General features: G+C 41.8%; 2 protein-coding genes across 11 annotated transcripts in view; both read left to right on the top strand.

The window, feature by feature from the left end:
- Positions 1 to 19,482, top strand: part of CREBRF (CREB3 regulatory factor) — a 29,008-nt gene extending 9,526 nt beyond the window's left edge. For 2 of the 9 annotated variants that reach the window (XM_037396440.1, XM_037396441.1), the window contains exons 2-10: positions 265 to 442; positions 1,451 to 1,576; positions 4,640 to 5,723; positions 6,241 to 6,342; positions 10,095 to 10,289; positions 12,218 to 12,407; positions 12,858 to 12,931; positions 13,336 to 13,458; positions 13,692 to 19,482. In XM_037396440.1, coding sequence (XP_037252337.1) covers positions 434 to 442; positions 1,451 to 1,576; positions 4,640 to 5,723; positions 6,241 to 6,342; positions 10,095 to 10,289; positions 12,218 to 12,407; positions 12,858 to 12,931; positions 13,336 to 13,458; positions 13,692 to 13,807 — 2,019 coding nt within the window. In that variant the 5' untranslated portion in view covers positions 265 to 433 and the 3' untranslated portion in view covers positions 13,808 to 19,482. Of the gene's footprint in view, positions 1 to 264; positions 443 to 1,450; positions 1,577 to 2,229; positions 2,362 to 4,639; positions 5,724 to 6,240; positions 6,343 to 9,684; positions 10,062 to 10,094; positions 10,290 to 12,217; positions 12,408 to 12,857; positions 12,932 to 13,335; positions 13,459 to 13,691 lie in introns of those variants that run through there. The other 7 variants (XM_037396442.1, XM_037396446.1, XM_037396445.1 and 4 more) reach the window with 7 other exon arrangements.
- An 833-nt stretch (positions 19,483 to 20,315) lies between these two features.
- BNIP1 (BCL2 interacting protein 1) lies at positions 20,316 to 26,699 on the top strand. 2 transcript variants are annotated; one of them, XM_037396451.1, is made up of 6 exons: positions 20,317 to 20,451; positions 20,597 to 20,689; positions 20,822 to 20,913; positions 21,369 to 21,470; positions 22,274 to 22,392; positions 24,505 to 26,699. In XM_037396451.1, the coding sequence occupies exons 1-6, from the start codon at positions 20,368 to 20,370 to the stop codon at positions 24,699 to 24,701; spliced, it is 687 nt and encodes a 228-aa protein (XP_037252348.1). In that variant the 5' UTR covers positions 20,317 to 20,367; the 3' UTR covers positions 24,702 to 26,699. The 2 variants fall into 2 exon arrangements, with proteins under 2 accessions (XP_037252347.1, XP_037252348.1); XM_037396450.1 differs by having other exon boundaries at positions 20,316 to 20,451; positions 20,597 to 20,913.
- The last annotated feature ends 1,053 nt before the right edge of the window (positions 26,700 to 27,752 follow it).

The following is a 27,752-nucleotide window of genomic DNA, read 5'->3' as shown; positions in this document are numbered from 1 at the left end:
GGCCTTGGTAGTGAGGAAAAAAGGCAACAAAATGTAACTCAGCCAAAAAGGTTTTTGCAGGAACTCTGCTCTGTAGCATCTGTGGCTTTTCATTTGATGAAAGATGGCAGGGGAATAAAATTGCTATATATTCCAGCATGAAGAATAATCACTTTTCAGGGGAAATTTTTGTCTTTACTTCACTTTGGCTGTTTTTTAAGCACTACCTCTTTGGTGAAGGATTACTTACCCTCCTTGGGGCTTTGCTGTGTTTATTCTACACAGAAGTCTACAAATAGAAGAGCTCCATCAGGGTGAACTGCAGTTATCCTAAGGAAAAAATTCATTGCACAGATTGTGTAAACTTACTGAGACCGAAGTAAAGCTGGAAAGGAAGCTACTAGTGCATAAAACAAGAAGTTTGGAATTGGATTTGGGGAATCTGGGCTTGGAAATGCCTCAGGTAAGTCTGTTACGGTTTTGTTGGCTTCTGTAAATAATTTTTGCTTCATTATTAAAAAAAAAAAAAAAAAAAAAAGATTAAGAGTAAATTTGATTGGTGTTACCGGGGAGAATGTATAAGATATTAAATGGTTTATATTTTTTAGTGTCTCAGTAGTGTCTATGGTGGAAGCTATGTTGCTGCTCTTGGTACTGTATTTGTTCACACAGCAAGATTCAGCAAAGTTGTCTTGATTAGGGTGGATGCCTGGAGAGCAGCCTTTTATTACTGCAGTGATTCACACATCAGCACACTGAATGACTTTCAGCAGTACAGTGTTTCTCCCTTCCCAGCCCTCAGGGCAAGTGTGTCTAGAAGAGAAATAGAGGTCTGGAATTAAATCTAGCAGAAAGCCTTGCTGCCCATTCCCTATGTGCCCAGTCATCCTGCGTAATGTTTTCTTGCAAAGTTCCACTTCATTCTCAAGGGCTATGACACTCTTGATTTAGTTGTAATAAATTTTGCTTTTGTATGATCTCAGGTGGAAGTTTCATGAATCCTAATGGTTCTAAAAGCAGTCAACACTGCTTTAGTACAGAATGGTTTGTATTGGGGTGAAGGCCTTCTGAGTGTGTTAGTGCCTATTGATAATCGCAGATCTTGCCAGGACTCACTCCTCTTCTACAAGTGCTAACATATTCCTAAGCTTGGCAAATGCATGAGAATTTCAAACCAACAGAAAAGAGTGAATGAGCAATGCTCTTGCAGCTGCATGATGAATAGAAATGTGACCTTTAATCAAAGAGCTGCATGTTGTTAGCTGCTCTTAAAGCATTCTCTCACTCTGAGAAATGGGGTTTCTCCATCTCCAAAAAACACCTTTACTTGTGTAGGTAAAAACATTCCAGATGCAAGCATAGCACAATTTCGGGGACTTGGATGAAATGGCAATACTCTTTATGCTTTGTTGAAGAAAAGAATACGCCTTTTTCTAGCATGCTTCAAATGTCAGTGTCAATTTTGTTGTAGCCCAGTGTGAGTGGAATGGACCCTCCTTTTGGGGATGCCTTTCGGAGCCATGTGTTTTCAGAGCAGACTCTGATGAGCACAGATCTCTTGGCAAGCAGTTCAGATCCAGACTTCATGTATGAACTGGTAGGTCATCTTTCTGTGAGTCTATTAATTTCCTCTCCTTGACTAATACCCTAGTTCATGTAGTAGTTAAAGGGTTATTTATTACAAGATTATTCATTACTGCTAGCTGCTGATGAGGGAAGAACATAACCGCTTGTCCAGCAAATGTAATGCTTCCTCAGTAGCTAGCTGCTGATGAGGGAAGAACATAACCGCTTGTCCAGCAAATGTAATGCTTCCTCAGTAGGCACTTGTTAAAGCTGGTCATCAGGAGAGGCTTGATAGACAAGTTGCATGAGACTCTGCTTTACAATCTTTTCTGCAAGAGTAACTATATGCTACTTCACCCAAGCTGTGGAGGCAGGGTAAGCAAAATAAAAATTGACTCTACTTATACGATGTTCTTTTCCCCCTGCCACCACATCAAGGGAGAAAGGTAGCTCATAGCTGTTAATTGATCATGTTAGAATGAGGTTTTCCAGGGGCTGGTAACCTTGAGCATATTGTGTTAGGTACACAGCAAAGATAACGTAGCTTAATAGGGACTAGAACAGCTTGCCTGTGATGTCTTCCATGTTTTAAATACATGGATATGGGTACCAGTCAAGTTCTGATGACCAGGTGAATTGCAAAAGCAGAAAAAGAATTGAGCAGCATTTGACTTCTACCTTTAGCAATTTCTTTAGAACCTGATAGCCTTCTGTGATGGAATGCCTAGCTGGGTAGATGAGGGGAGAGCAGTGGATATAGTCGACCTTGACTTCATTCAGCAAGTCTTCTGACACTGTCCTGCGACATCCTCATAGGTAAGCTCAGGAAGTGTGAGTTAGACAAGTGGACGGTGAGGTGGATTGAGACCTGGCTGAATGGCAGAGCTCAAAGGGTTGTGATCAGTGGTGCAGAGTCTGGTTAGAGGCCTGTAGCTTGTGGTGTTCCCCAGGGATCAGTGTGGGGTCCAGTCCTGTTCAACTTATTCATGAATGACTGTTATGGTTTGACCTTGGATGGACACCAGGTGCCCACCAAAGTCACTCTATCACTCTGAACCCTCAACTGAACAGGGGAGAGAAAAAATACAACAAAAAGCTTGTGGGTCAAGATAAGGACAGGGACATCACTGAGCAATGACTCTCACGGGCAAAACAGACTTGATTTGGGGAAATTAGTTTAATTTATTACCATTCTAATCAGAGTAGGATAATGAGAAATAAACCCAAAACTTAAAAACACCTACCACCCACCCCTCCCTTCTTCCCAGGCTCAACTTCACTCCCAGTTTTCTCTACCTCCTCCCTGCCAGCAGTGCAGGGGGATGGAAAATGGGGGTTGTGGTCATTTCATTACACATTGTCTCTGTCACTCCTTCCTCCTCTGGGGGTGGACTCCTCACACACTTTCCCTGTTCCAGCATGGGGTCCCTCCCATGGGAGACGGTTTTCCACAAACTTCTCCAATGTGAGTCTTTCCCACGGGCTACAGTTCTTTGCATTCTGCTCCAGCATGGGTCCCTTCCACGAGTTGCAGTCCTTCAGAAACAGATTGTTCCAGCCTGGGTCCCCCACAGGGTCACAAGTCCTGCCAGGAGCCTGCTCTAGCACGGGCTTCCCACAGGGTCACAGCCTCCTTTGGATGCATCTGCCTGCTCCAGAGTGGGGTCCTCCATGGGCTGCAGGTGGACATCTGGGTCTCCATGGGCTGAGGGGCACAGCTTGCCTCACCATAGTCTTCACCACAGGCAGCCAAGGAGACTCTGCTCCAGCACCTGGAGCACCTCCTCCCTCTCCTTCTTCACTGACCTGGGTGTCTGCAGAGTTACTGCTCTCATGTATTCTCACTCCTCTCTCCAACTGCAATTTTGTTGTGCAGGTTTTTCCCCCACCTTCTTAAATATATTATCCCAGAGGTGCTGCCGCGCTCACTGATGGGCTCGGCCTTGGGCAGTAGCGGGTCTGTCTTGGAGCTGGCTGGGACTGGCTCCATTGGGCATGAGGGAAGCTTCTGGCAGCTTCTCGCAGAACCCACCCCTGTAGCCCCCCCACTACCAAAGCCTTGCCATGCAAACCCAATACATGATGAAGGGACAGTGTCCCCTCAGCAAGCTTCCTGATGATACAGAACCGGGAGGAGTGGCTGATACCCCAGGAGGCTGCACTGCCATTCAGCGAGACCTGGACAGGCTGGAGAGTTGGGCAGAGAGGAACCCAATGAAGTTCAGCAAAGGCAAGTCAAAGGTCCTGCACCTGGGGAGGAACAGCCCTGTGGAGGCAGCTCTGCGGAGAAGGACCTGGGAGGTCTGGTGGGCAGCCAGTTGCCCGTGAGCCAGCCATGTGCCCGGGTGGCCAAGGCCAGTGGTGTCCCGGGGTCATTAGGAGCAGCGAGGCCAGCAGGGGCAGGGAGGTGATCCTCCCCCTCTGCTCTGCCCTGGCGAGGCCACGTCTGGAGTGCTGTGTCCAGTGCTGGGCTCCCCAGTTCCAGAGACAGGGAACTGCTGGAGAGGGGCCAGCGGAGGCTACAAGGATGATCAGGGGACTGGAGCATCTCCCTTGTGGGGAAGGGCTGGGAGAGCTGGGCCTGTGTAGCCTGGAGAAGAGCAGACTGAGAGGGGATCTTACCAAGGGCTACAAATATCTTCAGGGCAAGTGTTAAGAGGACAGGCCAGGCTCTTTTCAGTGGTGCCCAGTGACAGGACCAGGGGCAATGGGCACACAGTGCAACACAAGAAGTTCCATCTGAAAAGGAACAGGCTGCCCAGGGAGGCTGTGGGGTCTCCTTCTCCAGAGACATTCAAAACCCACCTGGACGTGACCCTGTGCAGCCTGCCCTAGGTGACCCTGCTTGAGCAGGGGGTTGGACTGGATGATCTCCAGAGGTCCCTTCCAACCCCAACCAGTCTATGATCTGCTGGTGAAGCGCAGAAGCTGAACATCATTCTGACCCTCAAAAGAAGCTTTTAGTTGAAACTTGAGGTGTCTTTGTACATTGTTACTCTATTACACTTCACTGGAATTAAGTTCACCATACTAAAGAGAGGCAGAGATGATTGATACTTTTTTTGTATTAATTTTTAACTTTTCTTATGCATAGGACAGAGAAATGGACTATCAGCAAAGCTCCAGAGACAACTTACTTTCAATGGAGGACTGCAAAGACCTTGAGAACTTGGAGTCTTTTACAGACATCCTGGACAAAGAAGCTGCTCTCACCTCAAAGTGGGAGCAGTGGGACACCTACTGTGAAGACTTAACTAAGTACACTAAATTAACCAGCTGTGACATCTGGGGAACAAAAGAGGTGGATTACTTGGGCCTTGATGACTTTTCAAGCCCATACCAAGATGAAGAGGTGATAAGCAAAACACCAACACTGGCTCAGCTTAACAGTGAGGACTCCCAACCTGTTTCTGATTCACTCTACTACCCTGATTTGCTCTTTAGTGTAAAACAAAATCCTTTAAATTCTTTGTTACCTGGCAAAAAGATTGCAACCAGAGCAGCAGCCCCAGTCTGTTCTTCCAAGAACATTCAGGCTGAGGCACCTTTGTCGGACTGTGTTCAGAAGGCAAGCAAACCTGCAACTCAGCCTGCTTCCAGTACGCAAATCATGGTGAAGACTAATGTGTACAATAATGAAAAGGTGAACATTCATGTTGAATGTAAAGACTATGTTAAAAAGGCAAAAGTAAAGATCAATCCTTTACCACAGAGCAGACCAGTGCTGAGCCAGACGCATGCTGATGCAGCAAAGGAGAACACCTGTTATTGTGGTGCTGTAGCAAAGAGACAAGAAAGAAGAGGAATAGAGTCTCCGCATAGTCACAGTACACCTCCTATTTTGCCTTTTAAAGAGACTCAAGAACTGCTCCTCAGTCCACCCCAGGAAACCCCAGGGCTTATTGTGGGGGAGAGCAGTCTTTCTGCCAGCACATCAGTGTCAGATTCTTCACAGAAGAAAGAAGAGCACAACTATTCTCTTTTCGTAACAGACAGTTTGGGTGAGCAGTCAGCCAAAGGAGACCCTGAGGAAGATGAGGATGATGAAGACGATATTGAAGATGAGGACCATGATGAAGGATTTGGTAGTGAGCATGAGCTGTCTGAAAATGATGATGAGGAGGAAGATTATGAGGATGATAAAGATGACGACATCAGTGATACTTTCTCAGAACCAGGTACCAGCAACGTTGGGCTTTATTAACAGAGGTTAATGGATTTGTCTGCCAAGTGGGAAAGAATGCTTTTGAATGCTTTATAGTTACAGATGAGCAACACTGATCTTAACTTACAAACTTTCATCCCAGATTTTCTAAGTGCTTTGCAAAATATAATTAATGAAAACTATACAAGGTCTTTATTGCCCTGTTTCAAGCAAAACTGCATAAACTGTGGTCATGCAACAAAAATAATGAGAGAATACAGGAAACCTAGCTTGTAGCCTAAGGTTGTAGAGCAACTACCTGCAGTTGTTGTCTTTTTTTTTTTTTGTGGCTTGATGATAGGATGTGCAGAGCTTTCTAGTGTTTCAGTAGGTTGCTGCTTTGGATTTATCAGGGCTGTAGCTCTTGACAGCTGGTATGAAATCATAGCCTGAGTGAAGCTACTCAAGTCCTACTGTAGGTATAGTTTTCCACAGAATCCGAAGAATACCTACCACTGAAACTAATCAAACCGTTTCTTGGTGGTTTTCAGCAGTAACACTTAGTGGGTCTTCAAAGGATACTGAATTCCTCTCTTCTGCATGTAGAAATGGAGCCCTAACAACAGAAATAAGAACTAACCTTCACCTAGAAGGTAACGAAGCGGTAACATTGTGTAAAACTAAAATCTGAAGTGAAAGGGACAGGACTGTAACCAACTATTAGTCTCATTGTAGAAAGTATTAAAATATTCACATTTTATAAATGCTTTGTAATAGAGTATAAGAATTAAGGTATTCAGACATTTGGCAGTAATGTAACTTCAAGGGGAAAGCAGCTGAAATTTTGCCTTTTTAAAAACAGCAGCTTCCCTAAAGCTTGTCAGTGTTTGTCATAATGAACTCTCAGATTAGATTATTTTTTTAAGTGGATTTCCTGAGTTGGCATTAAACTTGTCAAGCATTATGCCCTTTATGTTACTTTTACATGTACATAACACATTTTTATTAGCATTTTAAAATTCTCTTCCATGTACATAACACATTTTTATTAGCATTTTAAAATTCTCTTCCTCCCTTCTTCTGAATTGAGCTCCCTCTACTTTTGGGGGCTTTGAGTAGCTATTACAGCTCTGCAATGATTGCTGTACTGCACAGTGCCTTGCAGCCCACGGAGGCTTGTTGCACAGAAAAAGCCTGGTACCCTTGAAAAAGGGGTGTCGTATTAAAATTCTGGGATTTCCGTTGGTGGAATTACATTAACTGTTTGCCATTTGTTCGAATTGTACTGAGAGCAATTGCTCTCGCCTTCTAAATACAACTACATTGTGCGGTACAGTAACTGAAGCACTTGTACCTTTCTACAACTTGAAGTGAATGAAGCCATTCACCTCAAGTATGGCGATACTATGTTTCATGATATGTTTTGATTATATTAGAAGGTGATGTCTCCAGGTATTTTAATTATGTCCGTCTTGTACTTTGTGTTGCTTTTTTGCCTTTAGAATAAAGGTAAATACTAGGCATAAAGTTTCTAAAAACAGGCATGGCATGGGAAGATTTAACTTTCCATAGTACTAAAAGCAAAATCGGTTGATAAATTTAGAGTGAAGATGTAATTTACTGAAAGGACAAAAAATTATCAGTTATTGCTGGCCCTCTGATGTATTTTATACAGTTTGCTTTTGTTTGTTCTTCATGTATGGGTTTTGGAGTGCATGAAATACTTCCTTGAAGCCGTAGTGTTGTCTGAGGAAATAATTAGATATAGTGAACTTCAGGAACTTGCAGAAATATCTAAAAATGTGACTGGCTATCAACAATGTTTTTACTGTCACCATGGTACAGGTTTAGCAGTTTTAGTCAAATAGTTACTTGGTCAAATACCAATTGCAAAGGTAATTTATTATGGGAATTATCAGCCCAGACCTTTCTAGCACTTAAACTTTTTTTGCCATTACTGGTGTATTTTATCTATCTCATTTAATAGAAATATTTGGAAATTACTATTTCTCCCATCGAGTAGTGACTACTAGAGATTCCAGAAATGGGAGATGCAACAACTGATTCAGTTTCCAGTAGCAGCTTGAGAAGAAATAGCTGAAAGGGAAAAGTGCTTGTAGAGACATGGAGATTGTTTAACAAATTCGTGTTGCATCCTCTGAGCACCTGGACCATCAGATGGGGGAAGAAGACTCTTTATATTTGACAGAAGTCAGTATGACTTAATGGTAGGGAAAGGGTTTTTTCTGGTTTTGTTTTGGTGGAGGTTTTTTTGCTTTTAATCTGGTAGGATGCAAAAGTCATGTCTGTCCTGTTCCTGTTCTCTTTTACTGAATTTAACCACGGTGAATTTAAACCTAAAACCATAGTAAGAGATGTGAACAAAGATTTTTTCAGGAGGGACTTGTGCACGGCTTGACAGGTGAATATAAGAACCCTTTCAGACTTTTTAGAAGCCTGCCAAAGAAAGTGAGACTGCGATATGATCTTTGCTAAGAGGAGAGTTCAAGGAGGATGAATACAGCGCAGAAAAGCTAAACAGCCACGTTGGGCTCCTAGATGTTATGGACTAGGTTAAGACATTGTGCGCTAGATTATTCTATGTAACTTTAAAATGATAGCAGGTCAGTGTTAGTGTTGCAAGGCAGGATGCATTAAGTCAACATAATTTAAGTTGCTAACTTAATTATAGTTTAAATAAGCAAACAGGAAGTCTTGATTTTAACCTTGTACATTTGTACACGTCAGCTCTTAAAGAGATTTGTTTTCATTGGTTGGCTTAATTCTGTGTTATCATGGAGATGGGCTAAATTTATACATATCTATATAATGAGTTGCATAGCTTGACATGTTTTCTCAAGTGGAAAGTAAGTGAGGTTTTTAACATATAGTATTTGATACTTATGTCAAACAGCATTTGTGTAAAATGGAAGTACAGTTAAAAATATTTATGGTATTTGAAATGTAAATTGTCATAATAATTTTGGCTGTATAAGAGAAAATGTTTTATAAAACATGCTTCATTGTTTGATTTGCCTTTAAAATGCTGTCTTTTTAATGCACTAGAGAATCAAAGTAAATGAGTTGACAAGATTACTAGAAACAGAACTTTAAAACTGATTTCATCCTTCTGCACACCTAACTTATTCATACTTTGGGTGATGAGGTGAGAGTCAGACCAAAGCAAGAAAGTTTGATTTTCCTCTTTCAACTGGTTTTTCAAGTGCAAACAGACTGACTTACTGGACTGTTTTAAAAAGAAGGAAGTGTTTTTGTGCTACTGTTAAAAGATGAAGCAGAGCTCAGGCATGTGGGGTCAAGGCTTCTTAAGTATATGGTCCTTTTGGTGGTTGGCTTTTCTTTTAGCTTCATCAGTGTATGTGGTGTTTTGAAATACATTCTTTTTATAAGTAAGTGTAAATTATTACATGGCATTTTACTACGAAAGGCAATGCAGTTGTCTGGGGTTTTTTAACCTTAGTATAGTTTGTCTTACTTTCTGAAGCATACATAAGATTTTAAAAACTGTGGTTTGTGTTTACATAATTACTCTATAAATATTTATGCTATGTAGGTAATGGCATTACAGTTTCCTTGTACTTCATGAACAGTTCATCTTATCAAGTGCGTCATAATATACCTGTAAAATACTGTATAGTTTTACTGTGGATCATTTTTCTTCATCCCACAAAAGAGGTGAGGAAGAGATTGAACAGCTTGTGTCCATATCCCTTCAATTTAGATGGTCTTTTCTTATGGGCTTTAGGTCATTGTCCTGATAACAGAGCCCCTTTCCTTGAATCTAATAGAGAGGGGTGGTTTGATTTATTTCCCAAAGGCATTCAAACTCAAAAAGGAGCAGGAGTTGGACTCAGTGATCCTAATGGGTCCTCTCCAACTCGGAATATTCCATGACGGAATAATTTTGCTTTCTTTGTTAGTCTTTCGCTAATCCATCTTCATTATATGCTCCTCTTTCCATGCTTTTTGATTAGAGATTAATGAAAATGTGGAGGCGAGTTAGGATTATGTTCCTGCACAGTCATGGAGAAAATTGTAAGGATGGAAGAACATGCTTCAGCAGCTGTTGTCTGTACCCTGCAGTGGTGTGATTGTGGGGGGAGAAAAGCAACAGAGCTTAGGGGGCCAGAGAACATAAATGGGCTTTCAGTGCATAAATCATTTGTCTCTTTTCAACTAACGAAGCACCATCACTGGCTTAATGTCCATCCCTGGATTTAAGGCAAGTAGCCAGTAGTAGTTGACACTGAAAACCAAGTCTATTAGATAATGTAAAACAGGCCTTGACTGTGGTTTTGCTTATAACTTGACTACTCAGTCCACTGTTAAAGGGCTAGAAACAGTTTTGTCAATATTATATAAACAATGCAATGCATCCTTTTAGGGTATGAAAATGATTCTGTGGAGGATTTAAAAGAAATGACTGCAATATCCTCTCGGAAAAGAGGCAAGCGAAGATACTTCTGGGAGTACAGCGAGCAATTAACACCATCACAACAAGAAAGAATGCTGAGGCCATCTGAGTGGAATCGGGATACGTTACCAAGTAACATGTATCAGAAGAATGGTCTCCATCATGGTAAGAAGGGAGTCCTAATTACAAGTGAACGTCTTTCATTCTGACACCTTCAGTAGCCAAACTCCCATACTTGCAAGTGCTGAGAAGTTGTGTTTTGGCCATGAAAATAAATCATTAAAACACTGTAAGTCTGTTGCTCAATTAGCAGACTTCTGCACAGTGTCCAAGGAAGGCACAGTGAATATACAGTAGTAACTTTCAGTGTGGTTTCTTCCAGAGGAAGGTGGATGAATTGAGAATTGTAACTTCCAAGGGCTTTCAGTGGAAACCCCAAGAGTTTGAAATTTTCTCAGTGTGATACTGTAAACACATTGGATGGGTCGCTTGGCTGGTGTTGGTCCTGCTAGCTGTTGGGTTTCAGTCTTGCTTGTGTCAGAAGCAAGCTGGAAGTGATCTGAGATGCAAAGTTCATGTTAACTGCAGTATGAACTAGAGGACAAGCAATAAGGCGTAACTGTCTCTTTCTGCTCCTCCCTACTTGTTTCTCCCACCTGTGTGAATGCAGCACAGTGAAGCAGTTACTCTTCTGTGAATAGACCATTTCTTTAAAATACCTTCTTGGAAACATAAACCAATTGGTCTAACAACTGTGTTTTATTCCCGTAATTTTTTGATTAGGAATTTGCTGTACCGCAGACATGACTAACATCACCCAGAACAAACCACCCTTAGGAGTAATGTTTGTTTTCTTGTCGCAGGACCTCTTTTGGTAGGCTGCTCCATTTGATTTAGGCTTTGAAGGAGAAAATGGAAACCAGCTTCCCTGGTTGTAATGTTAATGTTCCCTCACAGTTGAAAATTACTGTTCTTAACATGGCAGTTTACCTTCTGTTAAACCAAAATATATTTTTGTTGTTGTTGCTTGTAGGTTTATTCAGGGAAGAAAATATTATTTTAATCTGCTTAGGTTTTCTATGCAGGTTTATCTTGTCCCTATCTAAAGTCCCTATCACTGCTCCTTCTTATGAAGGCTTATATCTATACTTGTTGTTGAACAACAACCAAACATGCCTTGAGGACTCAGTCCCACCAGACACTTGGAGGAGCAAGTGACCTTTAAGTCAGGTGTGTATGCAAGGGATTTGAAGGATCAAACACTACTTAATATCCAGAAGCTACAGTATATAACACATGCAGGATTTTTTTTATTTTCATATACATACACGTTACCAAGGCCATCTACTACCTCAGATAAATCATGCTAAATTATCAGCTCTCTAATAAATATTTCTGTAGCTGGTTTTGTTAGTTTTACTAACATTTTCATGCAAGTGTCTGTAACAACTGGAATTTTTAACAGAAATCTAGAAAAAGACACATGGCAAGGGGCAGAGAATCTTCAGGAGCATAGATTTTGTCTTGGAATATGTATATCTCTTCAGGAAAATCTGGCCCTAAATAGCTTCAAATACATATAAAAGGGGTTAACTGGCCTTTATGTGGATCATTTAAGCTCAGTGTCACTGAAGATTGTTTCAGTATGAGGCCTCAACACTCTTCCTATTAATACGGAACTTTAGCAATAATATTAATTAGGAATTCAATCAACCTGTGTGTGCATGAGCATCTATTGGTTGAACCCATGAGTTAGCAAGTTACAGCTGGGGCAAAACAACAGGGTTTGAACTTGTGACATACGTTTTTTAGCACAGTTGTGTGTGTACTGTCTTTCACATCCAGTAGCCTGGCCAGCAGTATTTGCTCTTATCTGATCTGGATATCATATGAATTGTACAAAGCAGTTTGTCTGGAAACTCTCTTGCTATTGTGAAAGGCCGTAGGGATCACATGATTCCAGTCCATTCTCTTGTAATGAACAGAGGAACTTAAACTGCACCCAAAAAAATACATATTTAGGAATTTTTTTTCACAGCTTTATGTACATATTGTGTCACTTCCCAACCCAATTTCCTGCATATTTCAAACAGGAAAATATGCAGCAAAGAAGTCACGGAGGACTGATGTAGAAGACCTGACTCCCAACCCCAGAAAATTGCTACAGATTGGTAATGAATTGAGGAAGCTGAATAAGGTGATCAGTGACCTGACACCAGTCAGTGAACTTCCCTTAACTGCCAGACCGAGGTCAAGAAAAGAAAAGAACAAGCTGGCTTCCAGGTAAATATTAGATAACGCTACAAGGATTAATAAACTTTTATTACTACAACTGTACAATTAAGATCTAACTAATCTTTGCCTCAAGAGTTCCTGCTTCATCGTGGCAGTTCCTGCAGCGGGCCAATTACCAGTTTTATCAAAAAGCAGGGCAACTGGCAGTTCGGAGATGTAGTTTGCCCGTTCCCTAGATAACGATGTATTTCCACTGGAGGCTGGTTTACTTAGCTGCAGGGCAAATGATTGATACAGTGATAAAATCCACAAGTGTGAAATGGTAAGCAAATACAGGTAGCAGAGTGCTTTCAGTGGAGGTGAGTCAGTAAAGAAATGATTTTGTACATCACAGCTCTGGGAGTATTGGTTGGTAAGTTTGTGTGGCAAACAGACAGATGGTCTTAGGATTCTGGAATTTTTGTTAGTGTTCTAATTCTTCCCCTCTTCTTACTATAGGGCTTGTAGACTAAAAAAGAAAGCCCAGTATGAAGCCAATAAAGTAAAACTCTGGGGTCTCAACACGGAATATGGTAAATACAACTCTTCACATCTTAATTTTTCTTTTTGTTCAGACACGTCTGTGTTTTGCACCGTTGTGTAACCTGGGTCATACCTGACAGTTTATACAGAAAACAGGGTTGGTACAAACCTAACGGTTTTGTTAATACAAAATCAGTGCACTCCATAAAGTGTATGTAGATTGGGTTACCTAGTGTGTTGAGCTACTTTACAGATGTAAATTATGCAAATGTATCCAAGTAATGTAAATAGTTGTGAAAATATGTTTACAGATGTAAAGTAGTACTTCTTAATTTTACAGTAAGTGTGATGTGACACCTTTGACACTTAACAGATTACAGTGTGTGGACAACTGTGGATCTCTTGCTCCAGAGGGAATGTGCTGTAGATCTAAACCAGCTTTTTCTCTTTGCAGATAATTTACTCTTTGTGATCAACTCCATTAAACAAGAAATAGTTAATCGGGTACAGGTACCTAAAGATGATAGAGGAATCAACATGGAACAAAAGTTGAACATACTTATTAAAGACACTCTTGGTAAGCAGTAAACTTAACATACTTGCATGCATGTGAAGAGACATACAATCTATGTTAGATTGCAAATAATGTCTGGAATAGAGAAAAGAAAGAAGCACTTCCTGATTTCAGTTACCTGTGCCTTTTTGTTGGCTACTAACTAGTGTTCATTGGCTTTGTATTACTTACAGGAACATACAAATACGTGCAGTGAATAGTAACCTTACAGGATGTTTTCTTACCCTCCTTTTTAGGGCTACCTGTAGCTGGACAGACATCAGAATTTGTGAATCAAGTTTTAGAGAGGACTGCAGAAGGAGACCCCACCGGTGGCCTTGTAGGGCTACGAATACCAATGTCAAAAGTTTAAGATATGAGTTCAGCTATTCTCATCATTCAGATTCTACCTGTGTTGTCAAGTACTTCATTGTAAATTGCATTCTGGTCTGCATGTCAGTTTAGCATTACCTAAACACTTACAGTTAGGTTCCATTGTTTTTAAATAACAATGTAATAATTCAAAGTGTGATATAAAATGCTTAATAGCATTTTTGGACCATAAACCAGATAGTTTCAAAGCTGCTTTAAGCTTAAAACAGAGATGAGAATTATTTTAAAATTAAGTTATGTAGGACCAGAATATATTACTTTTGTTTTAGAAGCAAAAACATGGTTTTGCTAGTAAAAATTTGTAGCATATGCCAGACATTGTGACAGGTTTATGCTCCAAGTAAAATAAGAGGAAGCTGTCAGTTTAGGGAGTTTTTTGTTGTTTTGTTTTGGGGTTTTTTAGTATTTGGATTTTCTTTGGTTCTTAAAAAACAGTAAGCTTTCTTTGCAACCATTAACTTGTACATAGCACACGTGGCATTAGAGCTAGTGTGCCATATAAAACTTTTAATTTTCTGAGCTTAATATAGTATTTAAATGTCTGTGCAAGCAAGAGAAAAAAAAGTATATTCTTTGTGCCTTGTATTTTGGGGGGAGAGCTATCAGTATAAGCTGGTAAAGTTTTGTATGAAGAAAACCCTGAGGGGAAAAACCAAGATGTATAGATGGTATGATTATAGGTTTTAATGTATTTGTTCCAGCTCTTAAATTTTTTGAATGTATATAGGAATATGTTGAAAATGTAGATATATGCCACAGAGTCTATGTATTGTATAAAAGATGGCTCTAGAAAACTAAATTTCGGTACTTTGGCCGGAAGAAAACAAATACTTGCACATTAATGCGATTGTTTATTTTTGTACCAAAGACAAATGCAACTGATATGGCGAACTGCCAGTCTAAGTAAAGTTTTGCACAGCTTATATGATACTGTACTGAATGTAAAAACAAACGAAAAAAAGAAAAAAAATTAAAGGTCAGGGTTAGGGATCTTACTGAACTGTGAATTTTTTTGTTTGGGTCCAATTATCTACAGAAGGAGCATTCATACGTAACAATATTATTTTGCTGTTCTTGTAGTTCGCTTCCATGGTAGATAAGTTGGTGGCCGTCTCGGAGTCTTTAAATCTTTTTTCTCTGCACTTACTGTAGGAGATTTTAATATATTTGGATTTTAGTAAGCTATTGGTAAAATAGTTTTCAACTTTGAGAATTTAAAAAAATATTTAGCTTGTTGTAGTATACTTCCACCAAACAACCAAAATAAAATTATTTTTATTGTAATGTGTATATATGTAAAGAGAAAAAAGAGCTACAAATATCTAATTCCTTAGTTGCCACTTTTCCAGTTGATGTATTATTATGCATGTGATGTTTCCAAGGATCAACACAGGCTTCAAACAAACAAAAAAAAAATTTATAGACTTTTATATTTTTGTACAGGTATTTCGAAACTAGCTTCTTCAAACTTATATGTGACTTATTCTTGTTAATTCAGTAGTTTCTATGATTGAGGAATATTAACCCACAGTTCTTATTTGCTCTTCTGCTAATAAGAGTTGGCTTTGTAGTCAGTGTTAACGTACAGATTAAAAGCTTTAGCCTTTGATGAGAAAGTCTTTTATCTCAAGGCAAGATCATTCTCTGGTTTCATGGACCCCCACCCCCTTTTCCTCCCTGTTCTTTCTCTCCCTATTTAAAGATGACAAAACACTGTTTACTGAAAATAGGAATACCAAATATTTTCAAATGTAGCTGCTGAAAAAAAAATGCAAAAGTCCATGAAGGCTTTCTCCCCGCTCCCTTTGGGGAACTTCTCCATTTCTAGTTTGTCTAAGTTTGTTTGTACTGTGATTCCTTTTTGTTTGTAAGTAGATTATTTTTATATCCAAGCTTGTACTATAAAAAAAAAAAGGCTGAAGCGGTAATAGTGCAGTAAGAGTGGCTGATGGAGGTGGCAGTCCTGCCACATACTTGTGAGTGTGCACACAGCTTACTTTGTATCTAAATATTTTGGAAGACTCAAAAGGGAGGAGGAGGCCAAAATACCACTACTGAGCTGTACGGAAAGTCTTTCCTACAAGAGACTGAACAAATACCCAGGGCAATTTAGGCAAAACTTTGTAAATCCACTTAAGACTTGCAAAATCTGAGTGGAATGTGGGTGTTCTTGTTTCAGGTGGTTTTGTTGTTAGGGCGAGGCGAGAGTTGGCTGCTGCTTTACACAGTGGGTCAGATGTATTCCTGTTGTAATTATTGCCGGTGTTGCAGTTATTCTGGAGATGCATACGGCCCATAAAACCCGACAAAGAATGTCTCTTGTGAAGTTAAGGCCATGTCTGTACCAAGATTTGAATACTGTTCCTTTCGGATGAATGGTGTTACCGTGCTGCTCAGATACAGGCGGTCCTTATGCTATATCCAAACTCTGTAGACAAGGCAGCACTTCTAAACATTAAGAGAGCAGTTTTGCAATCGGGTAAAAGCTGTGACAAATTAAACTGACAAGGTATTAAAAAGCCCCCTTTGTACTGCTCAGAAATACTGGGCAAATATAACTTTATAGCTTTTTATTTTTGTCTGAAAACCAGAATATGATTTTGGTCTAGCATTTCAAAGTAGACTTTGAATCTTTAGTGAATTCCATACCCTTGCATTTCAGTGTTTTCTGTGTATTATTTTAAGTTAAAGCTTTTAAATAGTTGAGCTTTTTAATGTCGACACTTTATTTTGTAACTATTTATATGTATGTATATCTTAGACAAGCACTTTGTTTAAAAAAAAAAAAAAAAAAAAAAAAAGAAACTGCGTTTTATATGATTCCTGCCACTTGCTGCTAACTCTGGGCTGGTCAGAATGCTGCAGCGATACTTGATACAAATAAAACCTGGCAGTAAAATGTAGAGTAAAGATAAGACCTTTTGCTGGTTTAACTTTATCATAAAGGTGACATAGGCAAGCTGTGCAGCTTTACATTTTAACCAGGGGACTCTGTGGCATTTAAACCGTCTAGAAATGGTTGTACTTTAATGCCAGTAACAATCTGCTTCCTCTAGTGTCATTAAAATATATACATTTAGTGTATACTTATCACAAACAAAAATCTTATAAGGGTATAAAAACCAACAAATGTACATGTTCTGTTTTTTGGCAATTGTGGCATGCATTTTTGGATGATCTTTAGAGAATACCATTTTCTAAAGATTTTCAGTGTTCATACATGGTATGTGGATCTTAATGAAGTCCTGGATTTTTTTGTTTGTTTTTGAGTGTAGGCATTGTGAATATTCACTTTTAATCCTATATCCAAAAACAATTATATATTTTTGATTTAATACAAACAAAAGCTCTTCCTTTTTCTGATACACTGGATTCTCTAGAATTTGTTTCCATATTAAAAGCATGCTGTCATAACTGCTCTTGTTGAGATCTCGTCAGTCTGAACTTAGGTGCCACAGTCTGAATCGATGGACCGCTTGTTCTGCTGTACCATGTATGATTCTCGTCCTTTCCTACTTCCTTCATGACAGATGATGATGTGGCTTTATATTGTGCCTTACTTGTACATCTAGAACTAAATGTTTTTCATTCCCTCTGAACTCTTCAAACCTAACCCTTCTGAAATGGAATCAGAGCTGATAAAAAGTATCCTGAAGAAAGTCTGGATAGATCTGATTTCAGTTTCTCTCGGTAGTAGTCCTTTTGTATTTATATGGAAGACTAGTTTTTGAATGGCCTTGTAAAACGTGGGGGTGCTCATGAAGGGTGTTTTTTAGCCCTAAACCCCTTTTGCTAACGCTTCCTTTCATGGTTTATTGAACACATTTTCAGATACTTGGTGAGTACTTTTTTTGGATGAGAGAGACTTACTACTAAAGCTATGTTTACGTGTGGGTGGGCTGGATTTTCTTATCATACCAGTTGAAGTCATTGTGATTTAATGAAGTTGCATTGCTGTAAAGCTGATGTGAGAGTCAGGCTCAGCTGCATTCAGTTCCTAATTCTTTATAGACAGACTTTTTTTTTCCATATGGAGAGGGCCAGGAAAAAGGTTTGGGTTTTGTTGGGTTTTTGTTTGTTTTTGTTTTGTTTTTTAAAAAAGAGCAAACAAGAAAACCCTAACATGGATGAAGGGTCTTTAACTAACCTAAAAGCAACCAGATGCTTCTGAAGTAGTGGTGTCAGTTTTGATTTTATTTTTAAAAGATGCCCCACTAATATTTATCTGACATTTGCCTTTGTTAATAAAATGGTTAGCTTATTTACAAAATGTAAAGACTGGATGTGCTTTTCTTTTCCATAAATCATTTAAACATAGCTATTTTTTTAAAGCTGTAAAGGCTTTATCAGGAAAATTTCAAAGGGTTGTATACAAGTTGTCTTCAGCAGAAACAGCAAATGCAATTCTGTTCCTCAAACGTGCTTGCTAGTCTTCCTGAAATTCTGTTGAGGCATAACCCAGTTATGAACCGTGAATGTTAGGATCTGTCTTTGGCCTTGAGACCTGAATTTCAAGAATGCGTCTAATCATGATTTTATTTTCAGTTGGAGGCTTCGGTTGAAATCATCTAGTTAAGTGTGCTGCTAGGTGTGGTCTTGGCTTATTGACACAGCCTTGCACACAGCTGAGGTTTATTTTGTTTACCCCAGGGATCGTGTGAAGTACATTTCAAACAGTTACTGCTTCAGTGACTGATTCTTCTTGTAACTGTATTAAGGGCATTAGTATGTTGAGAAAACACCACTCTTGACTATCTCCCAATATAATAAATTGGGATTCTTAAATGTCATTAGTGAAAGATGGCACTTTTAGGTTATATCTTCCTTGCAGCATACAAAAATGTCTCTATCTTTCTACAATTTACATTTCACAATATGCCATGTTTTCTCCCCCAGTGCTTCTAACATGATAAGAAGGTGTATGTGTGCACTGAATTGTAATCCTCAGCCTCTTACACACTCATGAACTTCCACAGGAGCAAATACTGACTATGCATTTATTGTCTTTCTAATGAGCTGTGGAGCTAAAGGTGGAGCCAGAGCTATCTCAAGCCACGCTGCTTTTTTTTTCTCCATAAAAAAAAAAACCAACTCAAAACTTTTGAGATAACATCAGTGTTCTGAGATTTTCTTGGGTGAAGAATATTTTGTAGTCTGATATCTGTGTATATCAAATTTGGCCGAGTTCACTAGCTACTGTAAGGAAAACTTCGGACTGGATTTGGTATTGGCAAAAGCACATCCATCCCACCCTATCAAAATCTTCTGATTAAGGAACAGAACCTAGTAGCAGCACTTTAATTTTCTTGAGGTTTTTTATTATGGTGGATATTTATACATTCTGATTTGAATCATCTATCCTTGCAGAATATTACACCCAAGGAAAACTTACTGCTCAGTATTTGTTGCCGGGTAAACTCTTGAGGCTGATGGCACATGCGGATGTAGGTGATTGATGGGAAAAAAAAAAAAAAAGAAAGAAAGAAAAAAAAAGGCATTTTAAACAAAACATGGCATCCTGTTCTGCCTACGCTTGGGGTCATGATTGTAATGCTGTCCTTGATATTATTCTATAATCAACTTCCAACTGGAGCTCAGCAAAACTTACTGAAAGTCTTGTCTCTGTTAGAAAATAAATTTACCTTGTTAAAAGCATGATCTGTTAAGAATTGCAATGTTTAATGTTGGTTAATAGTTGTGCAGTTTTTATTTTTTTGAAGAGAGGCACAATTAAACTATTGACTTTGTTTACTCTGTCACCCTCGGTCCCTAGCACTTCTATCCAGATACAAATTCATCAATGTATGCAACATCCTTTGTAATTTAAAATAAAAATTGTGGAGGAAATACCGTCTCCAGTCATTGGGGGGGTGACGGTGGATGGTGCAGCGTCTCTTGCAGTCAGCGCCCTCCTGGCACCGGCACCAGCTCCCCTTCGGCAGGGATGGGGGCTGGGTGCGGCAGCAACTCGGTTTTCCGCGCGGCTCCTGCTGACCGCTGCGGGGCCACCGGCAGCGCTGGGCTGCAGCCCGCCGCCCCCGGGCTTGCCGGCACGGCCGGGAGGATGCGCTGGGATCCGGGATCCAGGCTCCCGGGAGAGGCACCCGGGGAGCTGCTGCGCGGCTCGCCCCGTGCCTCTCCCCCGGCTGCGGGGGACCCCTGCGCCCCTGGCCAGCCCTACTACGGGCCTCGGCCTGTTCCCTGCGTCCCGGGGGGGCTGGCGCGGCCCCCTGCCACCCCTGCTTCTCCCGGCTGCCCCGCAGCTGTTCCCTCGGGCCCGTTTTTATCTCGGGAGGGCACAGGGCCCCTCCCCGGCCCTCAGCCGCCTTGTGCTTGACGGGCCGCCCGCCACCCGCAGGGCTACGGAGCTGGCAGCGCGGAGGGACGCGCCGCGCGGTACTCAGCACCGGGCCGCCGCCGGCCCCTCAGCGCAGCCCCGCGGCGGCGGCACAAGGCCCGGGGAGGCGCCCGCCCCTCGGTGCCCACAGGCGGCGCCCGCGGGCCGGCGGCGGAGCCGCGGCCTCTCCCTTCCCGCGCAAGATGGCGGCGGCCGGCGGCGTGCCGGTGCGGGTCTGCCACCAGGAGATCGTCAAGTTCGACCTGGAGATCAAGGCGGCCGTGCAGGTACCGCCGCCCGCCCCCGCGGCGGGTTCCCCCTGCCGGGGCTGCGGGGCGGCCGCTGCTTTGCGGGGGGTGCCCGGGGGTGTGTGTGCGGTGCCCGGGGGGGGTGCCCGGCGCGGGCCGCGCTGACCGGGCCGCTGCCTTGCAGGACATCCGGGACTGCCCGGGGCCGCTCGGCGCCCTCACGGAGCTCAACGCCGTCGTGAAGGAGAAGTTCCGCCACCTCCGCGGCCGCATCCAGGTGAGGCCGAGGGCCGGGGGCGGGGGGCGGGGGGCCGGCCCGGCGGGGGGGGCTGTGGCGTCAGCCCGCTTCTGGCTCGCCGCTGGGCCCCAGGCCCTGATGGGATTTTCGTGTTGCGGCTTTGCACCACAGGAGCTGGAGCAGATGGCCAAGGAGCAGGATAAGGAGTCGGAGAAGCAGGCCTTGCTGCGGGAGGTGGAAAACCACAAGAAGCAAATGCTGAGGTGGGTCGGGCAGCCCCTGCTCCCTGCAGGCCCCCTGCACCCTGAGGTGATCCAGCCTCCCCCAGCGCGAGCAGCGCCTGTGCTGGCACTGACACGGTGCTGTGTTGCCCAAGACCAAGAGCAGATGAGGGGTAGAAAGGACAGGACTGCCGCCTTCTGCTTTCCTCTCTCCTGTCCTGACACCGTCACCATGGTCCAACCCTTTGAGGAGCTGACCCTGTAAGCAGGTGGCTTGAGAGTCTGTCATTTCACAGCTGGCACAGTTTTCTTCCCTCGCCTCATAAGCTATACACTTCGGAGAAGAAATGATAGCAAGTGTTTTGTTGTTCTGTGGTGTGATACAAAGTCCACGCATCACTGGGGTTCTCAGTTTCAGTGGTGGTTGCTCTGTGAAAATAGTTTTTGCTTGCAAGCTGTTCCCATCGTGTTACAACGTTGTCCTCTTGTGATTTCAGCAATCAGGCAGCTTGGAGAAAGGCGAATCTAGCTTGCAAAATTGCTATCGACAACTCTGAGAAAGATCAACTGCTGCAGGGAAGAGACTCCTTAAGACACAGGTATTAGACCATTGCGCTGTGATCTGAGCTTTAAGCAGCGTATGCTATATTCACTAGTTTTGAATGGAAGCGACATGATGGTTTTAAGTTATTTACTTTTATCTGGAACGTAGCTTTTCTAAGGTGCCAGGAAGGAAATCTGTTGCTGGCCCTCACCGTCCCTTTGCAGCCTTGTAACAGCTGCAATGAACCTTGGGCTACATGGTTTCTAATGAGTGCATTTACCTTTTGTGAAGATTTAAACTGTTAAGGATTGTGGTCATTTCATGTTTTCTTGGTGTTGGCTTGTCTAAGTAGAAAAGTGAGCCTTCATAGTTTTTCTGACCACCTTTTACATTGATTCCAGTCAGGGTTATAAGTATATTATAAGTAGTGGATCACTATGGAAGCTGTTCTCACATGCAAATCTGGATGTAAGTGTACACGGTTCCTGTATTGAAAGCAACAAATGGGATACCCAGGATAATAAAGTGGTATCAGTGCTTCCATACCAGCTCATACTGAAGTTGTACAGTCATGGATGAGTAAGTTGTGAAATACGGGCCCCTGTGAGATTCTGAGCCACTAGCAGTTGTTTTGGTTCATTACTTTAATGTTCCGTGGGGTTTGGTTTTTTTTTTTAATGTTTAGTGAAGATAATCTGAATTTCTCATGCTGTAAAAAATAGTTGAGTCTTTTGTACAGTGGCAGAAGTGTTTGGTGCCAAGCTCTGTTCTAAGCTCTCTGGCGGCAGCATTTCCCCCACAGTACCTGCAGACATAATTTTATCCCTTCCTGCTTTACTTTTTCCCTTTCTTTTCCAGGAAGACTACAAAGGAAAGTCTGGCAGAGAGTGCAAGTAACATCACAGAGAGTCTGATGGGCATTAGCAGGATGATGTCACAACAAGTCCAGCAGAGTGAGGAGACTGTGCAAACCCTAGGTACAGATGTTTGGGTTTTGGGTATGGATTGGATGATTGAAGCACCTTTTGCCAGTTCTGTTAGAGCAGGGAGACACAAACGGACGTGGCATGGAGCATAGTGGAAATGTGCTTTGCTGTAGGAGAACGTACTACAATGATAATTGAAGGGCCATCCAGCAGAACTCCTCTTACAGTTTGACATAAATAGAAAATAATAATATACATTGCATGGACCTGTTTGTTGGAGTTTCTGTTTCACGATAATGAAAAGTAAAAGAAGGCAGGAAGAAGGGGGCAGGGTGAGGAGCTTTTGTTTTAGTTTCACATAAAAGCAATTGTAAAAGCCATGTGAGTTCACATCGTGCTAAGGGTGTGTTTGGTGTTACTCTGTGCTGCTGTCCTGCCATGCATTTGGTATCGGTAGGGAAAATAAAAGCGTGGGTACAGGTCCATACGCAGAGGGAACAGTGTGTGTGGAGGACTGTTTTCACCCAGTCTCCATCCAGCTGGGATGACTAAGAGAGAGGGAGATCAAGTGACTTGAACCCGAGGTCACTTGCTCTGTCAGCAGTGCATCAGGGACTGTGAAACCAAGATTTCACCCAGTTCTTTGGCTTAGACTCCTAAGACAATAAATCAAGTGACCTGTCACAACTGCTGATTCATGAAGCGTTCAGAAGTTGGATCTATGTTGCCTGGGCCTCTTACTAGCTGTGCTTTTGGGCAGAAGAGAGAACAGTTTAAAGATGAGGATAAATAACACAGCTTTTGCCTTCCTTGTTTTCTGCCCCTATCTGAGGATGGCAGCTGGGCACGGTTTGTTCATGTAAAAGTAGCATGTTTCTTCTCCCATTAAAAAGACAGTTTGACAGACACTTTTTCACCCTGTTTCTGACTGAACAGCGCTTGGAGTTCATCAAGGGAAAAACCATCAAAGGTCATTTACAAAACCCAGCTGCAAATTCTGAATCAGTAGTTAGAGTTTCCTTTTTTCTGAGCAAGTCCTTTCCCAGTAGGCAGTGAATAAATGCAGCCACGAAGCAGGGAAGCTCTACTTCGTCATTAACAATGTGAAACAAGTTTTCTATTTTCATTTGGATCAAAATGCTTCTTTAAGATGGTATGTAATGGTTTGAAAAATATTACGGATGTGTTTCTACTATGCTTGTTTCTGTAACACACTTGGAGCTTGGCCTGTCTTTAATCAGTCAGTTCAGTAGAGAGTGTGTTACCCGCATTCACTGCTGTACAGGGTGTGCGTTCTGTAATATAAGAAAAAGGGAACTCCTGGGCTTTTGCTTTCGTACAGTAATTTGAAAGGAGGAAGGCTGAGGAGCTTGGGGCATTTGTTTGTTTGCTTGTTTATTGTCTCACAGGGAAAGAGAAGTTGAAAGGAACCGATGTACCATCTTACTGTTTTGGAATATCTTCAAATTCTGTCTTTAGTTGAGACCAATCAACGCACTTTTTCCCTAGTTGATTTTCTGGGGTTTTTTATTAGGAAAAAAGCCCCAAAGAATTATGATTGCCAAAAATAACTGTTAAAAACTGTTTAAATTGTTAGAGCTGAGTAATTAAGGATCTCTTGCTGCTGCATGCTGCTTTTTCACTTTCTGCAATCTCATCTGAATCACACTGATTCAGGTTCTAGCTTGGGGGAACAGTTTCAGTTGTGCATTTAATATATTCAAATACTGACCTGTCCTACTGCTGCTTAGAGGTGCTGCTGACAGTGATGGTGATCTCTCCCCCTTAAATCGGTGGTTCAAGCACCATTCTTATTTCACTCTGCTTCTAGCGAGCTCTCAGGTAGCACTGTGTTCATAAAAAATCTGAACTAGGTTTTTATCTGGTAACCTGAAAATCAAAAATTCAGCAACAGGACGTAGGGCCTTTAAGCCATTCAGTACTCTTGCTTTGCTTTGCATTTTTCTTTAGCACGTCAAGACTAATGAGTTGTGAAAGCCTCTGCAAGAACAGTCTGCATTTGTCTTACCCATAAGTCAGTCTGACCTAGAAGGATCTCCCGGGCACTGTCTGTATTGCCAAATATTGCATGCTTGTAGCCTTTGTCATGTATTTTTGAAGCACAACTAGCTGATTTCTATTTTTTCTTCCCCTTAATTTCAGCCAATTCTTCACGAACCATCCTGGAAGCAAATGAAGAATTTAAGTCCATGTCTGGGACAATTCAGTTGGGGCGAAAGCTCATAACAAAGTACAATCGCAGGGAACTGACGGACAAGCTGCTCATCTTTCTCGCCCTTGCCTTATTCCTAGCCACGGTGCTCTATATTTTGAAAAAAAGACTCTTTCCATTTTTGTAAAATTCCAAAGCTAAACTGAACTATTACAAAAGATCAGAAAGAGATGGCGTAATAATGGTAGGGCTTTTAAATAAAATCATAAAGGGATATTGCAATAGCTGAAAGAGCATTAGAGCAGGCATGACTTTATACTGTTCCCGCAGAGCATGTGACCTGCCTAAGAAGAGCTTAAATGAGCATGAGGTGGGAAGAAGCAGGTAGAGGAAGGTATGGAAAGAAGAAACACCACTTTGCCTGTAGGTTTGGGGAGCCAAACACGTGAGGAAGGAGGCGCTGAAAGGTGCCAGTCTTAACTTTCAACCTCCCTTCATTTTGCCTTGAAATTCACTTTTGTCCTTGGCATGGACTGGAAGCTGCTTTGATACCTGTGTGTAAGGTGCCGAAAGTAAGAGGAAGGATGAAAGAAACTCACATACATTCCGTTAATAAATATTTATTGTATCTATGTAAACTGAGTTTTGTTTAAAAACAAAGTCTAATGGATTGAAAGAGCCTGAACAACTTCCCATGTGAAAATTCTGCTTAATACTTAACAGCAGCAGTTGCTTACAGGTTGTTTTTTTTCTGGGAGCATAGCACACGTGCAGTCTGGCTGTGTTCCTTAGGAGGGCTCCGTCCAAAGCAAACATGGGGCCCCATTTGTTACTGTTCATTCACACGATATATTTGAGAATTGCATTGCGAATCTGTTGAAATCAAAAACCTTTTTGCTCCTTTTCTTTATAAAATTCCACTGCCATGTTGTATGTTTGTAAGGTTTTCTTGCTCGTAGGGTTGATCTTTTCTCAGGTAATCATTGCAAGAGGTTTTGTTCTTCAGTAGTGGGAGTTGATTTGCTTTAATAGCATAAATGCCAGCCTGCCACACTCCACGTAGTACCTGGAAGTAGCACAAACTGCACTGCAGCGTTCTTAAAACTGATGTTGCCTCTGGAAATTGTTTTATTGCTTCTTCAGAGCTGACTGGTAATGTTGACATATGGTTTAGGAAATTCTCACAGAATGGTTAAATACTGCCTTAATTTAGTAGTCAGAAGTAAACTTTTTTTAAAAAATATATATGTTAGGAAACATGATGTCAAGCAAATTACGGTGTATAAATTTATGTGAAATTTGAGGCTAGGTTACCTTTGTAGGTAGTTCTCCATAGTACATTTAGGGAGGAGAGATGACCAGACTATTACTTTGTCATTCTAATATTAATTTACTAGATCTTATCAGCGGTCACAATTTACCCTTTTGCTGGCAGCTGCTACAAGCCTGGCTAAATACAGAAGAGGAAGTAGGTTGTAGTAATCCAAACTGGAGTACAGGACAGTGGAAGTGACGATGGTGTGTCTATGCATAAATAAGAAAAGCTGGAAAGTGTAATGGAGTTCAGAATCAAGGGCTCTGCCTGCAGAATCGGTTCCTGAGCCTTTCTTACTCACGTAGTAGCGAGGCGTTTGGTAACCTCGGCGCTGGGAGTGGTGTATCCCACAGAGGGCACTACTGCCTGGGAGTCTGGAGCGTTTCCTCGCACTGGAAGTCCTGTAATATGCAGGCTAGACAGCATGGATGTGGCTTTGTCTGTACCGTTTTATTCATCGATTTTTAGTGCAGCCTTCGTAATAGCCTTTCCTGAGATACAGAATTACACAAAGATTGAAATAAATTGACAATGTGCGTGTTCTAGTTTTGAATAACAGAGAAATTACTCAGCTTAAAAAAGGGAAACGCACAAAGCTGATGAATGTGTGCTTTTTGGTAATAATAAAAGCGTTGCTTTGGTAAGAAGTCTTCTGATAAGCACGCTGCTAACCAAGGTCAGGTTTGTATACTACAAGTGTTTTGTAGTCTGCAAGTTGGGGCCACAGTGAAGCAGGTTTCATCCTGCTCAGTGATGCTGGCAGTTGTGTCTCTAGCACTAGGCTCCTGCCCCCTCTGGAACCCAGTCCTTGTGCCCCTCTGCTCAGAATGTACAAGCATCGAAAGGGTAATAAAAGTGTGTTCGCCTGTCCCCCTGTCTTGGAAAATGTGGCTGTAAATACAAATAATATTTAAGACATGAAGATTATTTAAACTGTAATTATGTTTCAAATGAATTGCTGTGCAGCAGTTCCTATTCCCCAGGTGAGCAGCGCAGTGCTATCAGATGCAACTTCAGAGCAGTCAATAAAATTCTCTTTTTATGCACTGCTTCCTGCTCCTAGGCCAGATGTAGCAGTGTGGCTTTATTTCTTTCAGCCGAAAACAGTCTCGTCTTTCTGAAACACGGTACCTGCAGGTGGTCAAACACTAGTTATTTCAGTATTTCCTCCCTCATGTGGATGCAATATAAAAATAGGATGTTGCTGCTCCCTGAGATACCGGGAGGCTAAGCAGAGGAGAGAGCTCTGCTGTAAGCAGTGGTGCAGCGCGACTGCAGGAAGTTTCACAGCGTTTATCTTTGTGACATGCTCCCATCTGAACGTAGATCAGCCTTTAAAAAAAGCAGCAGCTTTCTCACACTGCTGAGAATTTCAGTAAAGTTTGTTTTAAGGGGTGATCTTTTTGCATGGAGATAGTAACGTAGCAGTTTGGAGGAAAATAAAAGGTCTGTTGCTGAATGTCTTAGGCTTTTGTTCTGTCCTGAGGTTGTTACTGAAATCTTAGGTTTCAGACCCTGACCTGCTGGAAGACCCTGAGGGGAAAAAATAACTTGAGGACCTTCCTTATGATATTTGTTTTCTGCTGCATCCAGATTGCATTAAAAAAATCTAGTCCTTTTGTAAACATACCTACTTGCTCTGTGGACACTGTCCATTTACAGACCTTAGAGAGAAAGGAAACAAGGGGAAAAAAATCAAGGACAGCTGATCCTTTTGGGAGAGGGGAAGAGTAGAAATCCTCCCTGGGACACAGCAGCACTCGGTGCTTGAGCCGTTCCCTTCCATAGGCAGCCAGAAGACACCCAGACTCCTGGTGGGCTGCAGACCTGGAAAGAAATAATCAGTGGAGCCAGCGAGATAAATGTTATTTCCTCTTTGGAGTAAGAAGGGTGATTTAGTGAAGCACCATCTCTAACCTGAGG

Source organism: Falco rusticolus, chromosome 8 (genome assembly GCF_015220075.1).
Source record: "Falco rusticolus isolate bFalRus1 chromosome 8, bFalRus1.pri, whole genome shotgun sequence".
NCBI lineage: Eukaryota > Metazoa > Chordata > Aves > Falconiformes > Falconidae > Falco > Falco rusticolus.
This window is presented reverse-complemented; position numbering and strand designations above follow the sequence as displayed.

Coding starts and splice junctions, on each gene's coding strand:
- BNIP1 (XM_037396450.1), top strand. CDS start 20,368: ATGGCGGCGGCCGGCGGCGTGCCGGTGCGGGTCTGCCACCAGGAGATC. Junction 20,452..20,596: donor AGATCAAGGCGGCCGTGCAG/GTACCGCCGCCC, acceptor GCTGCCTTGCAG/GACATCCGGGACTGCCCGGG. Junction 22,393..24,504: donor GGAGACTGTGCAAACCCTAG/GTACAGATGTTT, acceptor CCTTAATTTCAG/CCAATTCTTCACGAACCATC.